This window comes from Montipora foliosa, chromosome 9 (assembly GCF_036669935.1).
Source record: "Montipora foliosa isolate CH-2021 chromosome 9, ASM3666993v2, whole genome shotgun sequence".
Lineage (NCBI taxonomy): Eukaryota > Metazoa > Cnidaria > Anthozoa > Scleractinia > Acroporidae > Montipora > Montipora foliosa.
The window spans coordinates 33,266,386-33,282,492 of record NC_090877.1 but is presented as its reverse complement, the minus strand read 5'-3'; the positions used below and the strand labels follow the sequence as shown (position 1 = coordinate 33,282,492).

The window sequence follows — 16,107 nt, the reverse complement described above, 5'->3', positions numbered from 1 at the left end:
GAATCAAGACTATTATAGGTGCATTTCAATGGTCTCAATATTTGAATTTATTCCTTCCTTGTTTTTTTCCTTGTGTGGATCATCATCAGGCGAACCTAAATAAATTAATAAATAAATAAATAAATAAATAAATAAGTAAATAAATAATTATAGAAATATTGTGATGACTGTGCAACTGCACTTGTTATTGCATGAATAACTCGCCATTTTTTTCAGATAATTGTTTTAAGTCTAATTTCTCTAAATCCTTTCAATAAAAGTTGGGTAATAAGTATCTTTCAGGTAATTGAGTGTATTTTTACACCCCTTGTTTGGAATGAGACTCTGGTTACGGGATCATCAAAACGTAGAATTCTGTAAAGAGACTATTAAAGCTGTTAATTATCAAATAAAATGTATATTTTTCCTGACCATGATGGAGATACTTTTAAATCTTCAACTAGTGATCTAGCAGACATAAGCCATGTTTCATCTTGCCTTAATTCACTTCATACTGTTAGGGCTTGTGGCCTCATTATTGTTAATCTGTACTCTTGTCATCTTCTTGAATTCTGTGTGAACAAAAAATTAGTAGACAAACAGCATATGTTACTAAAAAAAGCAAACGGAGCTCAGGTGTCACACTATTTTGTGATACAGTTACTAGCTGGGCGATAACATATGAACGTACTTTGCAGCCAGGGTATATTTCAAAAAATGTCTTTCTATTATAACTAATGCGTTTTTAAACAATTATTGGATGAGGTTTTTGTGATATCCAGAATAATCAAGGTCGAGGTAAGGGTTATCAGCCGAAGCCGAAGGCTGAGGCTGATAACCCTTACCGAGACCTTGATTATTCTGGATATCACAAAAACCTAATCTAATAATTGTTTTATTATACATTGAAGGAAAAAAAAAACGGTCACGACAGTGAGTAGAATTGGTAAAATTAATTGGCACTGACAGCAAGCAACACAAAGCGCGCGAACTTGACATGATTACCCTAAGAAATCATGCACTGCGGTCATACATGACATGATTACCCGTGACCTTGGCTGACCTTGACATGATTAATGTATAATCTGCAGTTATGACGTCACGGGCGCTGATTTCGAAAATTCACTGTAGGCTTTCGGCCAATCAGGAAAGAGATAGTGAGCTCAATGTATAATAATTCATATTGATCAATCCTCTAGTCTCTGTTATTTTAATAAATCGTTTGGTATTGTAAATTTCATTGACTTTTACCGTAATTTAGTGTCTAAATTTCATAATAGTATGTTGCCTACAGCTTTTCAATCTTGCTTTACAAAGATGAGCCAGTCGCGAGATCCATAGCTCATAATCAAGGAACAAGGAAAGTTCATTACAGCTGTATCCTCCAAAAGCCAGACTGACTAAGTATGATATAAGATTAACGGTCCTTTAAAAGTGGGGAATGCTCTTGATGAAGATATGAAAATGCATTCGTTTCTTATATTTCAAAAGAATTTTTTTCTTTCTCACTCTTTCCGATATTTTAATAGAGCGTCTTCACATGATGTCACAGCGGCCATGTTGGTAATCCAAAACATAGAAATGGCAGCCATGATGGTCTACGGAACTAATCCTCCTTCAGTAATCCAATATGGCTGCCGGTCACGTGAGTGAAAACGCTGTATAGTGTTTCGTACTGCTTAACATGTACTCAAGGTTACCTACTTGTAGTTTGTTTTTATATCTTATTCTTGGATCGTGCAGGCCCACATTCCACTTTCTTATAAATTGCATCTTATTAGATGGTTCCTGATTTCTGTTAACCGTATGCGAGAACCCATGACAAGGAGGGAAAAACTCCCTTACTAAGCTTATGTCACGGCATTTTTACAGACCGATCTACCTTTTCCGCAAGAAAAAAAAAACAAATTAAGGCAGTTCCGGTTCGGTAACGCCATGACGTCAAGTTTGTTTTTTGTGATTGGTCATCGGGCTCCCGCGGGAGTCTCATTCGCGGGAAAGACTTTTCTAACAATAACTATTGATGGGTTGTATCTGACGTCACGGCAGCCACAATGCAGTAAAATGTCTTTTGGGAATTTGACTTTATTTATATTATCATGCAAAACTTGTGGGGCCATTTTCTAAACATGGCCGTCTCATCACGTGAATGTAAGCCAAGAATATGCCACTTTGGAAAATACCATAATAATCTTTGTCTGTCACCCCAAAGCATTGTTTCCAGTTTCTCTTGGGACTTGCAATGGTCCCAAGAGAAAACAAAAACAATGCTGATGCAAATTTGGGGGGACAAACAAAGAGTATTATGGTGTTTTCCGAAGTGGCCTATAGGTCTCTGTCAAAACACCCGATCAAGAATTTATTTCAGAGAAATGCTCCTTCTGATGGGCTCGTCGTATGGTTATTTTCAGGTACCACAACCCTTTCATTTTATACAGAGGTGTTTATCGTGAGCTGGTTTTTCTAGTTTGCGGTTACTGAATATATGAAGAAATTTGTTTCATACATCCATTCGTCATTAGGAAACTTAAAAAAGAACTTTGCTCTTAACTAGTATAAGTCTTTCGCGATTATTCCATTTCGTTCACGTCGCTCAATGTCGGCGAAGTATCCTAAAAATAAATTGGTACGAGCGGTTTCTGACTGAAAACAGAGAATGAAAGATTCTCTGTTGCATGCTCACGTTGTCGTCAAAACCTGAAATTTAATGATTTCACGCCGCCGTCACGCAGAGAACCGCAAAAATATGAGCTAAAATCCGTGCCGCACGTGAGGCACGATTATTTATGTTCTTTTAAGCAATGATATCATTGTTTTGTGGAGTTTTCGTCGGGGGACAGCTATTCTTAGAGTTATTTTCATAGAGTTATGTCGTAGAGTTTATAGAGTTAAGTTTCCAAAATGCTGAATTCAAGATTTTGGAAGCCAACATTCATAAAAGCTTAACTTTTGTTTAGGCCTAATTAGGCCTATAAGGTTAGCTTTTATGCATGTTTAGGATACTTTTTGTATTTCTGTATTTCTAAATTCAGGATTTTGCAAACTTAACTCTAACTCTACGACATAACTCTATGAAAATAACTCTACCGCTAGTCAACCCCTTTTCGTCGACGTCGTCGTGGTCGATCTTAAGCTCCCTACTGAGGGAGCTTAAAGCCCTGGTCAAACGGACTCGCAAGTCGACGCAAGTTCACAACTTGCGTCAATTTGCGACTCCGTTTGGACAGGCCTTGCGTGCACTTGCGTTGACTTTGGTCGAGATCAAATTTTCTCGCAAGTCGACGCAAGTTTTTCACCGTTTGGCCACCCAACGCAAGTTGGTTGACCAATCAGACTAACTGAAAATATATGGTTTTTTTTTTTGCGACTTGCATGTACTTGCGAGGGAACTTGCGAGTCAATTTGGCCACCCAACGCAAGTCTCTACGCAAGTCCAACTTGTGGCTACTTGCGACTACTTGCGATTACGTTTGACCAGGGCTTAAGCAACGACAACGGCGACGGCAACGCGAACGTCATCTCAAAATATAAATTTGCGTTATTTTAATCGCTTCGTGACTATTTCAACGTTTTTAATATGACAAGGGTGTGGTATTTCCTCAAAGATGACACCAGTCGGAACGGCACTCCATTTTAGGAGCGAAAATGCAAAAATTATCCTCAAGTGCTGACCTTCTTCACAAAACCAAAAACTTGGCTATTTCACGTTGTACGAGTACGAGTTTAGACTTCTAGTTTTTAGCGAAAATACTTAAAAAATTTATAACCCGTACGATCAATCTTACTCTTTGTTGGCAGAATAGGTTGCTCAGTTATTCTTATTGCTGTTACCTGGGCCTTTTTGCTGATCGAAAAATGCCAAAACTGCTACCCTGTTGTTGACTTGTTTTGACACGACGACATTCGTGCAAAACCTCGTACTAAAATGACGACGGTATCACGCTTTTCCCGCCAAAATGACACTGGTTAGCGCGCGCTCACTGTTGTTCATTGAGAAAATCTCGTACTCGTAGTCGTTCTCGTCCTAGAATCAGCTCTCTGTTGTTTTGCTGACGACGGCAACGAAATGGACAAAAGTGAAAAACGCACGTGCAGGGCGTGCAAGGCTATTGTTTTTACCCACTAAATATGCAAATTTGTGACGTTCTCGTTGCCGTCGCCGTTGTCGTTGCTTAAGCTCCTTATTAGGGAGCTTTAGCAACGACGACGGGAACGGTAACGAGAACGTCATCTCAAAACATATATTCGCGTTACTGCAATTAACTCGAGACTATTCCAAGCTTTTTAATGTGACAAAGGTGTAGCATTCCCTCAGGAATGAAACGGTAATGAGCGGCGCTTAATTTAGGGGAGAAAAATGAAAATTTATCTCCAAGTGCTGACGTTCTCCATAACGTCTCAAACTTGGTTATTTCACGTTGTTGCTTTGCTGACGACGGCAAAGAAATGGACAAAAATGAAAAATTCACGTGCAGGGCGTGCAAAGCTATTGTTTTCGCCCACTGAATATGCAAATTGGTGACGTTCTCGTTGCCGTCGCCGTTGTCGTTGCTAAAGCTCCCTATTTTTATCTCCATGAAAACCTCCTAGGAAAATATCATATTGATTTTCTTATGTCAAAAATCGTCACCATTAAAAAACTATACCTTCAAAATAAATTTTTCTGTTTCCACCGTGGAAGTTGTCATCTAGAATCTCCGCCAATTCACTCTCGGATATCCCTTCCTCTAACCTTCCAAACGCCTGGCGTAGCTCGGAGGTAAGAACGTAACCGCGGTCATCTGGGTCAAAGATCCTGAAAGCTTCTTTCGCCTCGCCCACATCCATTCCATGCTGATTTTTCTTCGCCATAAGTTCAACAAATTCCTGGAAATCCATCTTGCCGTTTCCTTTACAAGTTATAAAAAGGACAGGCAACTGGTCAGATCCAAATTAACTTAGGTTTGGATGCACTGAACATCTTTGTTTGTTGTTTGAAAAATGCTTTTTAAGGATTTCGCTTGAAGGACGTAGCAATTCTCTCACGCGTGGACTTTCATCTCATTAATGATTCTGTGTATCCTGCTTACTCGTGTAAGGTGATTCCCTTTAAAAATTTAACTGATCGTATATTCCGACAAAACTTCGTACACTGTTTTTTTTTAAATCAGTTTCCGTGTCTTATCAAAATCGACTCACCCTTGCTTTTGTTTCGCTTTAAAGCCTGTGTGTCTGGATCATACATGTCACATTTTTAGTTGTCTTTTTGACAACAGCTGAGCACACCTACATAGAAAAATCCATATTTGTCCAGCACCACGCCGTAATATCAAGGATAATCTGTCGTTAGCTTGTTTTTTATGCACACACGAGCCAGAAAAATATTAATTCCGCTGCCTACATGATTAGGTAAGATTGGATTCATTTTGTACAAGTGCTGTGGCACCTGCTATATACGCCTCTCTCCTTATACACTGCTTTTTTAAACCTCCATCCATAAATGTACCAAAAAGGGAGACATCGAACTGATGAAGGAGAGTAGCTTTGTGGCAATGAAAATCCACCAAATCTGCAATGATCGCAAGCCAAACAGGCAATACATTTTGGCAGAAATATACTCTTTTTTTAAAATAACGTTTTATTTTGGGGCTGAGGCTCAACGGTCTTATTTTTTCACGATTTGAGTCTGAAAATCGACTGAAAACGTTGCAAACATGTTCTTAAAGTTGTTTGGTATACTTTCTTCGACTACTAACCGAGTTGTTTTGTGTGATACAGTCAAAGTGACTGTATCACACAATATGAAAACCACATTATCTATGTTAAAAACGGCGTCCCCAAGTATTTGAGTTCACTAATGATATTCCCGTTAGACTACATATACCGTTCTTAACATGTTCTAAAAGTTGTCGCAATGTTTAGAACATATTAATAACGGTAGTATACAAAACGGTTGTGTGAAAGTTCGACTATAAACTGAGGTATTCTTCAATGTATCATGCAATGATAAATCCACATTGTTAATGTTTCAAAATCGTCCCGAAGTATTTGAGTTAACTTTCCTGTTAGACTACAGTTTTACGTTTCTTTTACCTGTATTTGTATTAAAACTCCCAACAACAAAGCAAAACAATAAATGAGCAAAATGAATACGTTCTTAACCGACTCTCAACCCACAGGGGAAGGCTCTTCATTTTCTTATTATTTTGGTTAATCGCAGCCTGAAAGTTCTCAGTGTAAGAAAAGGTTCTTATTCCTGAAAAATTAAGGAGCCTGAGTGTAGATGCAAAATGCTAAATATGGAAACCATCTTAACCATAAACTACCAATATACTTTTGAGCAAATTATTTGATCCATCTTCAGAAAGTTGACACCCATGCAGTTATCAAGTCACCTTCTTTCATATTTTCGTGGCAATCTGAGCAAACAAGAGGATTCAGGAACTTTGAAAGTTAATACGTGGGCCTGGCGTTTGAATACATACGCACAAGGACAACACGGCGAATTGTTAAATGATTGATTGCAAGACGTCGAAGACTTACGGTCGACATCCACGGTATTTTTGATCCTTTGGAGCTCGTTTTCGGTGGGATTTTCACCAAGTGATTTCATGAGATTTCCAAGCTCCTTTGTGGTTATAAATCCATTTTTGTCCTTGTCAAAATGTCGGAAAGCCTCGAAATACTCTGTATGAAAACAATTTTTAAAGCAAAGATTAGATTTACACTCTTGGAACAATCAATTTAGGGAGTGTGCGTTTATGTCCCTTTTCTTACCGTTAATTGTACTAACTGAGGAGGACATTCCAGAAACACTAACACTGTCGTAAGGATATTGTCCATCGGAGGGTGGACACCCAGTTAAGCACGCAAATTTCCCAGTATTCATCCAGGCGAAAACCTGAAGTCCCACGTAACCTTGTAGTGGTTTTAGATGCTTATGTTCAGGTGTAAGGTATGCCTATGCATTCCTAAACATATACTACGACTGATTTTCATTTTGAAGATATTTATCGCTGCCAATATGGCTGCAAAAGCAATTTCCAGCAGGGGGTTGAGAAATAACTTTCGAACGGCAAAATGGGACCGCTGGCTCATTGAAAATAAAACGTTTACTATGAATCTGATTCCAGATGGTGTTCGTCGTTGCATAATACTATTTAATGAAAGACCAAGAAGAAGAGTATCTGAAAATTTTAGTTAGGGATAGTGAAGGGAATAACAAAAACCATGTATAAGTAATGAAGTTATAACAGTTTTGGAAGATTTTGAGACATGCTAAATGGGCCGTGCATGCAGCAGTGGTCTGAGCTCTTTGCAGATTAATTTTTTCAATTAGAATTATTTCTTCCTTTTTTGTAAATGGTCCGCTTCAATTGAATTTATGACTTATTCACCAGAACAGTTGGAAGTTATCTCTTGACGGTTAGTATTTTCATTGCATTCAATTAGTATTTATCAAAGCAGGATCAAAACATGAAGATGACTTCTTGGAGCAAAACTGTTACGATTAAATTTTGATCTTTCCATAGTTTCTTTTACAGTAACTCTGACCAATCAAATAAGGGGGGCTTTAGATATTTTTATACGACCTACCTGTAAGCTGGCATTCCGTGAGAGATTCCTGATTAGACATTGAAATAAACGCATAGGGTGAAAACAAACAAAGCTTTTACAATTTTGTTAGTATTATTTTGGCCACATCCCGAACTTTTTATCCAGATGTCGATAGGTTGCAGTTTAGCACGTTTTTCAAAATTGTTGTTGCAGATATTTGGGTCTCAGGATGGGTTTCACTCAGGAAAAGGGGATTTAACCTAGGAACAATTAGTTAAAACTAAGCGGAACAACCTTGTATACATTGTATACATAGCTTGGTAGACTTCGCATTTAGCGCCATGTACGAAAACCATAGGAACTGTTCAATATCGACCACATTCAGTTAACAAGCCGCGGCACGGCTTGCCTTTGACCAACTGCGCATGCGCCCCAGATCAGTGTGCAAAAATCATTTTCACTGTTAGTTAACCTTAAAATTTGACTATGAAACGAGAGCTGCGCTAGATCTCTGTTTAAATCACTAGACAATACCGTGAATACCCAAATACTGCTGAATCTGTTCCTTCTTCGTAAAAACCGACTGCCAGTAAATTCAAATGTAATATTTTGAGATTAACCCGTTCTCCTGTTTTTCGTCTTCTCAGTATATAGGATATAGTCACCAAAGACATCAATTAAAAATTACTACTGTAACAGTAATAAATATCGTCGAATATCACTCAAAAGCCCCCACCATACTAAAGTATCTTGACGTCCCTGAGTCTTCTTGAACGGTGCTATATCTAGTGGCCTTTCAAACCCTTCTGTTCTTCAAAAGTGATGTTTTGCTTTATCTTTAATGCTTTAAAGCAGGCAAAATTAGGCTCAAATTGATACAAAAACCTCAGCCATGCATCAGCGATCAGATATCAACCTGTCGAGCTGATACCGGTATTTGCTGCTTTCCGGTCAACAAATTTTCTGTGGTAATCTTCCTTATCCAGTCTTTTTATAGAATCGATTACGTTTCCATGTTTTTTTGTGAAGCATCATTGAACTACAAAGATAACTCCTAGAGGCGTTGCAGACATTCGAGGGAGAATTCTGTGGGTACGTGATCGGATTTCTCATACTCTGCTTTTATTCAGGTAGGGTTTCAGGGCAGATCCAGGCTTAACTTTGCACAAAGAAAGGATCTCCATATGCAGTTTCTCACATTCCTTAGTTTTGTCCCATAAAAAGGGAATTCTACGGACAATAATAAGGTTGATCTTTTAATCAAAAGTCAGTTGAATACCGGGACAAATATGTTTTCAAAGAAGAGGAAAATAAGGGGTAGTGAAGAAACAATTTTTTTTAAAAAGCAATAGATTTGTTGTCTAGTGACAACATGTTGCTCTATCATAACACAAGTGAATTGTCTCTTTTATTAGTTGAGTCGCAGTTTAGCTGTAAATATAGAACTTTTGTCTCCTTCTTGCGTACTTGGGTCGTGATGATGCATCCTTTTGCTTTGATTCCTTAGGACAAACTCCCTCCTTGGTCATTTGGAAAAAATCTTGGAAAAAAATAGAAGCATTTAATTTTAAGGACGGTGCCTACTATTGTTATTGCGCATATGTTCTGCGCATCTCGAGACACTCGGATTTCCTATCGGTGATTCTTACTAATTCAGGGATATTTTTGCGCGGTTTAAAACTATCCGGAGAAAGTAGATCTTAGTAAGTACTCTTGGTATTCAAAAATAAAATTGAGCGTAACCATGCATTTTTGAGAGATAATTAAGCTTCAATTTGAGAAAGAACGCCATACATTGCTTTGTATTTTAAAGCTTTTTACCAATATTATTGATGAATTATCTTTGAAAAATGCGTGGTTACCCCCAATTTTCTTTTTGGATTTCAATAACACTTGTTTAGATCTACAGTTCCTGCACAATCATAAACCGGGGCAAAAATATCTTTAATTAGTAGGCACCGTCCTTAAAATGAAAGACTGCAATCAGAAGGCGTTTCGCTGTTTTCTTGAAAATCTGCTTCAGGTTTAATTTTGAGCGCCCATCGCCCAAGAATAGAGGACGCCAACTTCCGCTTGGCTTCGTTGGCTTGAAAACGCCTTACAATTAATTAAAGTGCCTATGAAGTAAAAAAATTATTAAAATAATGACTGATGGCCTTTACAGTTTTGAATTATCTTTTTTTGTTTCAGAGATATTTGAGTTTTTGTGTTATGCAAATTAGCAAATTGATGACGTCATCAGTAGTTCCGCTGGAAGGTGGATCACAAAATCAAGAATATCACTCAAAATGTAACAGCGATATGATTCAAACTTGGCATGAGTAATAACCCGTAAATAAGTTGCAAGATGGTGCAGAGTATGACAACTGTACATTGGGTGTCATTTTATGAGCTGACCGATAAACATTATTAGTGCCAAGTTTGAAGAAAACTGCGGTAATATTTCCAAGGATATTTTAGATTTTGTGATTTGTTTTCTCCTTGGATCCCCTGAGGACGTCATCAGTTTTAACACAAAAACCTTAATGTCTCCCCAATGATATGAGATATTTTATAAATGAGAACACCATATTCCCTTTCTTCAAAAGATCTTTCAAATAAGCATTAGGTATTTTTTGTTTCATAGGCACTTTAATTAAGCTTCTTATTATAGACCTTTTTGCAGATACGGCAGCCATTTTGATTTCTACTGTTTCAAATAGCTATTATGGGATGCCCAGGGGATAAATACATATTAATTTGCCCCCTGAGCATCCCATAATGTCTTTCAAAACAATAGAAATCAAAATGGCTGCCTTATCTGCAAAGATCTCTATTTGATTTGGTGATGTAACTGGCTAATTGCAGGTTCCCGAAAGAAAACAGAATCTTTGCTCAAAACTGGAAAATGTTCACCTTAAGTCGATCAACAATCAGCTTTTCAAAACAATATGTATTTTCTATTAGCTGAGAGGGAGGGCGGGATAGGACAAGATTTGGCTCATGCAGTCGAGGGCACAATGCCCGACCGGCTCACTTCTATCCTTCCCGGCCAGCCACGTCACCCTGGAGCCCTAACAACTTTTCAGTAATTCCTGTGATCCGGAAACGTCTTGAGTCTAACAACACTACTTACTCCTGGCCAACAAGGCATCTTCTATCATGTTTTACGATAATTCAATGCACATTGTTCTTACCATCAAAAGTAATTTTCCTGTTGAATTGGTGTTTTTGATCTTGCAGCATTTCATTTATATCATGATCAGAAATTTTGTCCTCCAAGGATTGGAAGATATTCCTTAGTTCGGTCGACATAATGTACCCTCGGTCATCTCGGTCAAAGATCCTGAAGGCTTCCATTGCTTCATCTTCATTGAAGGAAAATTGATTCTTTGCTACCATAAGTTTTACAAATTCTTCAAAATCCATCTGTCCGTTGCCTTTAAAATTAAAAACATGTTATCTACATGTATGTGAAACGTTTGATAATACGAATTAGAAGGGAAGTGAAATAATCCTTCATCGGAGGAAATAAATATAAATTAAATATTCACTTGAATTCCTTAGCAAAGGTTGAATTACATTTTTTTACTCAGGTCGTATATATGTTCTATTTGGATCAACCGTTTTAGGTTGGTTGAGTTTTTTCGTGTTCTATTGAGAAAAAACCGTTTTCGGTTGGTTTGGTTGATCAATTTTTTCAAGCAGCAGGAAACTAGATTGCAACGGTGGAAAAAGCATAGGCGACGACCGCTGTCGTTTATGCGGGCTTTTAGAAGTCGGCCGCGCGGGCTCCAGTAACGTCTTGTCAACGCGGCGAAGTCTGGTAATGACTATTCCCAGGAGTTACCGTATATCAACCGAAAACGTTCTGAAAGGTGTTCTATTGGGAAACTTCAACCGCTTCAGCTGAAACCGGTTGCGGTTGAAACGGTTGACTCATCCCAATAGAATACGACCTTATATTTACTTTCAAGACCTATCTATATGAAAAGAGGAGATCATCACAGTCAAGCAGCAACTTATGCCGTTGCTAAGAAAGCCTGAAAAAAAATCCAGGCATGAAGAGGGCTCGAACCATGCATGACCATGCGATTGAGCTGCACTGCGCATGCTCTACCAACTGAGCTACCAAGCTCCTATAACAATTGGTCACTTGTGAGTTACAGTTATATCCAGTAACAGTTGAACTAATGAATAGTTAACAACTATTCACCGAAGTGGAGGTGGCTAGCGGTGGATATCCAACGCTAGCCACCGACAGTGAGATAATATACAGCTTAAAAAATTAATTTGGATGTTTTCTTCACTTGTCACGGATGCAAATCGGGACGCCATTTTTTCTCGAGTTGCTCGGAAGTAAATAGCACAGGATATTTGGAGTTTGACGAGCCAATCAGCGCCCGCGTTCAACGCTATCCACTGTTTTAGTATATACTAATATAGAATATATGTAATGCCCGTGTATTCAAGTGAACTAAGGAAGTTGAAATACATGAAGCCTAAAAAAAGAAACAGGCTTGGACGGGGCTTGAACACGTGACCTTGCAGAGGACCTCCATTCCTGGGCAACTCCTAGTCCCTTCTGTGAACTTTAGGGGTCTCTAATGAAAATCTGATTTGTTTAACTTCCGTCTACACTTGCAGATTTTCATAAATCAAAACCGTGCCGAAAAAGACATTTTGCCAATTTAACCTTCTTTAAAGCTGTCGGTGAAATGATGTCCGTCTGTTTTGACCTTTTTGTTTATATTTCAATCTTTTCCAATCGCCAGTTTGTTTGACTCAACTCCTTCAGTGAATACACGAGCCAATCAAATTGAAGGAACATATAATGCCAACTTTATTGGGGTTTCTACTGATTTATGATATACACTGTTTACTTGCCGTCAATATCCACGCTGTTAATCATCATCTGTAAGTCCTCTTCACGAGGGTTCTCACCCAGTGATCGCATGACATTGCCAAGCTCTTTTGTGGTAATAAAACCACTTCTGTCCTTGTCAAAATTCCTGAAGGCTTCCCTGTATTCTGAACGTAAGGGGAACGTGAGGACGTATTAGTTGCCTGGCGGTGAATAGATTGTTATTTCTCCGCCTCATTTTAAATTGGCCGTTCTCAAACTAGAAGACAAACAAATCGTCACAGTCGGACTGATCAATTCGTCTAATATGAAGACGTGACGAACAAATTTAGACGACTCAGTCGTCTGAAATTGGCCGTCTAGGAAGACAATTTTTCCAAGAGGATTTTTCCTTCTAGACCAACCTAAATCCACGTTGGACATTGACAAATTAACCATCGCGGGGAAATGGAACTAGCTATAAAAGCGATGGTTTATAGGATGTTTTCAATTTGGCAGAAGGAAAAAAGGTTGGCGCGAAAGGTAGGGTGACCGCATACCTTGTTGTCCTTCCATTGCCCGTTTTGTACTGATGAATTTAAGTCGAACAACACTTATCGAATAGGTCGACGTGAATTCACATTAGTCGACCAAAGCTTGGGACGATTTGTCTGTTTGTTTGTACTTCTGTTTGTGCGTCTTCTAGTGTCAAAACGATAATTCTCTTACTTAAAATCAGCCTTCAGTTTGTAAGAAAACAGTCAGCTAGGTTTTGAATTGTGCAAGAACAAGAGAACAGAACCATTGCACTTTCGTCCTTTTGTTTCGAAACTAGCCTATAGGCGACGAGGAAAATAATGTCGCGGAAACATTGTTGCGGAAGCAAATGTTTCCCCATTTGCGGTCCCAGGAAACATTTGTTGCAGAAGCAAAATTTGCTTCCCGGGAAGTAAAAATGATTCTGACTTTGTTTAGATACACTTTGCTTCCTAAGCAATGCAAACTTTTCCTTGTTTGCGCGCAGAGGAAGCATTCGGGAAACAATGTTTCTGCAACAATGTTTTCTCGTTAGCGGGCGCCTTATTGCTCACTCTAAAACCTTAGATATGACTGATAGGAGGGTGACGTTGTAGGTGGATGCGATAAGTACATGATTTTCATTCAGTTTTCGACAACCAGACGCACTCTAATTGAGAGAACAATACCGATGCGCGACCCCCATCTTTCACTCCATCAGGAATTATATGATAACCTCAATAATTTGCTCATTTTGATTGGTTCTCACCTCTGATCTATTAGAAGCTAGATGCATAACTGACGTCATTATCAAAAACTTTTAATTCCTAATTATAATAAAACAAATAGACTCTATGTTGTCATCTGTTCAGTAATAGACCACAGAAGACGCTCAAAATGTGGTAAGAACATTAGTGGCACACTCGGCTATTGCTTCGCGTGTGCGACTTTTTTGTTTTTACTACATTTTGACGTCATCCGTGATCTATTACAGTACTGAACAGACACACGGCACTGAACATGGAATCTAATTGTTAAATGTTAATTTGCAAAACTATCTAACTTGAGGCGTAGCCTGATGGTCGAATATTATGTAGCCTGTTCCAAGATCCCAGATAGTCAGCTCGCCTCGCCTCGCCTCGCCTCGACCCAAGCTCCCACTCGTTTTTCAAACGCAGTTGTTTTCGTTTTCTCGTCTATCTGGGAACCTGGAACAGGCTAAATATTATGGTGTTTTTTTAGGAAAGGTTAATTTAATAATATCGCTCTCGATCCAGTGCCCTGGAAACTAGATTATCCTTTTTCTCTCCATTGAAGCGTTACCTGAACAACGATTTTGCTGCAAGTCAACTTTCAGTTCTCTAATAATCGTCTCAGAAAATACAACCAATTTATTTTTTGAATGGAAGATGGTTCAACTAACCTTGCACCTGCTCGTCGGTGAGCTTTTCCTATAAGAAGAAAACGTAACTCCCTTATGCTACGAATATTCTATTTTTATATTTGATGCATAATAGACCTAATCGGCTTACTAAATGTTGTACCCAATTCAAATCTCCCGCGATTAAGATTCTTTGTGTATTGTGTTTGTAAATGATATGGAAATACCTGGAGCACTGAAACGCTTTATTCCCAAACGCTTTATCCCCAAAGGGTTTGAATTGGGCACAACATTGAGTTAGCCGATTCGGTCTATTGCTGGAAGCATTGTGCAAATTGCTCGTTTATTTCAGATCGAAATATGTACGAGAAAACGTTAACACTGCTTTACTGTTCCTTTATTCATGATTCGGGCCGGTTAATTCAGTGCAAGTGAACTAACACAAAGTTCCTTTTCCGCGGCGTTCGTTCTATAGCACAAACGATAGCAGTTATTGCGTTAAGGAAATTTAACCAATGTTGACGACTTCTCGGTGACTTTGAATAAGGGACATGAAAAAGCCAGAACAACTTGAATGAACGGATCACAGTATGACTTAGTAATACTTTCTTCTGTTTATCATGAACTTAGAAAAAGAAATATTTCGGGCTCACTTACTTGCTTGATTATTATTTTATGTTTTTTTAATCTACCAGTTTAAGTTTTTGAATTTGCATGTGAAAATTTTTTATATCAATTAAAAACACAATTTCAAAAATTATTATTGTAAACTTATATCATATGTAACGAAACGGTCTAGAATTCAGGAAACATGTGTTCAGTGTCAGTCTGAGCAAAGGCTCTTGTACTCAGTGACCGTTGCGTAGTTCGTGGACCAAATTGGACAGAAAACATGTACTCACTGTATTTGCCACCAATTTTAAGTAAAGTTTATAATGGTGTATTGCATTGTATTTTGCTATATTCTAATTCGTTTCAACTTTATTTTACTCTAGTTCAGTGTTGTAAAAGGGGATTTGCTTTACTAAAAAGCGCGTTTCACATGTGTCGCTATGATAGAATGCGATTATTTTAGGAAAGTAATTCAGTGACTTTGAGGGTCTTTCAGTTGACTTGGCAGTGCAAACTTTCTCATAGTTCACCGCGCTCTTGCCACCCGGAGAAAATAGGTGCAGAAAATATGTACCGAAATCTTTGAATGTTCTACACGCTCAGGCTACACGACAACAACATTTTTTTTAACTGCCGCAGAAATCTTTTGACATCTCAGCAGTGCTGTGGCTACTCTCACAACATCACTTGTAAATCAGCTATCACGGCTCCGCAGAAAGAAATGGGGTAGACATGATCTTTGGTGAACGAATAGAATTGCACAATAAACTGAAGTATTTTTAAAAAGTCAAAATGTGTTAATAATTAATACTATTTTGATGTTTTCCCCCATTTTCCTTGGAACTCTTAAGATGATCGGAATCTCTCAATTTCGTGTTACGTCGTTCAGGAAATGAACTTTGGGATTGTCGATAGAAAAAGGAATTTTTCTCTACAGTTGCAAGACTTGCATGATACTTTACTGTTTTATATCACCAATTCCATCAACATTTGTCAATCCATTTGCAGAAAATTCGATGTTTGAATTTGTTAACGGTGTACATTTTGGGCTGACATGCAAAGGATAAAAGATACAAGCTTCTTACATACCATGACTTAGTTTTCTCTCGCCTTCAACGCTTCACCAAGGGAAGGGATGCTCCTAACTGACAAACTAGTTTTGATTATTACTCAGCCCTGGATATTTAAAACATATTGTCTGCATTACCACCACTGGAATGGGGTTTTAGATGGAAATTTTGTGGTTTTCATGTAGGCGATT

General features: G+C 38.3%; 2 protein-coding genes across 3 annotated transcripts; both read right to left on the bottom strand.

Annotated features, from left to right (window-relative positions):
* Positions 1-19: 19 nt before the first annotated feature.
* LOC137969968 (uncharacterized) lies at positions 20-8,335 on the bottom strand. Of its 2 annotated transcripts, XM_068816393.1 has the most exons (6): positions 8,252-8,335; positions 7,555-7,582; positions 6,502-6,645; positions 4,626-4,868; positions 478-551; positions 20-95 (listed from the first exon to the last, which is right to left on the bottom strand). In XM_068816393.1, exons 1-5 carry the CDS (start codon positions 8,252-8,254, stop codon positions 484-486), a joined length of 486 nt encoding a protein of 161 aa, XP_068672494.1. In that variant the 5' UTR covers positions 8,255-8,335; the 3' UTR covers positions 20-95; positions 478-483. The 2 variants fall into 2 exon arrangements, with proteins under 2 accessions (XP_068672494.1, XP_068672493.1); XM_068816392.1 differs by lacking the exons at positions 7,555-7,582; positions 8,252-8,335 and adding an exon at positions 6,736-6,952.
* A 269-nt stretch (positions 8,336-8,604) lies between these two features.
* LOC137970848 (calmodulin-like) lies at positions 8,605-16,050 on the bottom strand. Its single transcript, XM_068817470.1, has 5 exons — positions 15,936-16,050; positions 14,277-14,304; positions 12,382-12,525; positions 10,692-10,934; positions 8,605-9,055 (listed from the first exon to the last, which is right to left on the bottom strand). Exons 1-5 carry the CDS (start codon positions 15,936-15,938, stop codon positions 8,943-8,945), a joined length of 531 nt encoding a protein of 176 aa, XP_068673571.1. The 5' UTR covers positions 15,939-16,050; the 3' UTR covers positions 8,605-8,942.
* Positions 16,051-16,107: the final 57 nt, after the last annotated feature.

Bases quoted from the DNA above. Each gene is read 5' to 3' on its own strand.
- LOC137969968 (XM_068816392.1), bottom strand. From the start codon at position 6,847: ATGAATACTGGGAAATTTGCGTGCTTAACTGGGTGTCCACCCTCCGAT. The intron at 4,869-6,501 runs GTAAGTCTTCGA...TAACTTGTAAAG, and splicing joins AAATACCGTGGATGTCGACC to GAAACGGCAAGATGGATTTC. The intron at 552-4,625 runs GTATAGTTTTTT...TTGTTCACACAG, and splicing joins CAGAAAAATTTATTTTGAAG to AATTCAAGAAGATGACAAGA.
- LOC137970848 (XM_068817470.1), bottom strand. The intron at 12,526-14,276 runs GTTAGTTGAACC...CCTTACGTTCAG, and splicing joins CACCGACGAGCAGGTGCAAG to AATACAGGGAAGCCTTCAGG. The intron at 9,056-10,691 runs GTAAGAACAATG...TTTTTTTCCAAG, and splicing joins CAGGAAAATTACTTTTGATG to ATTTTTTCCAAATGACCAAG.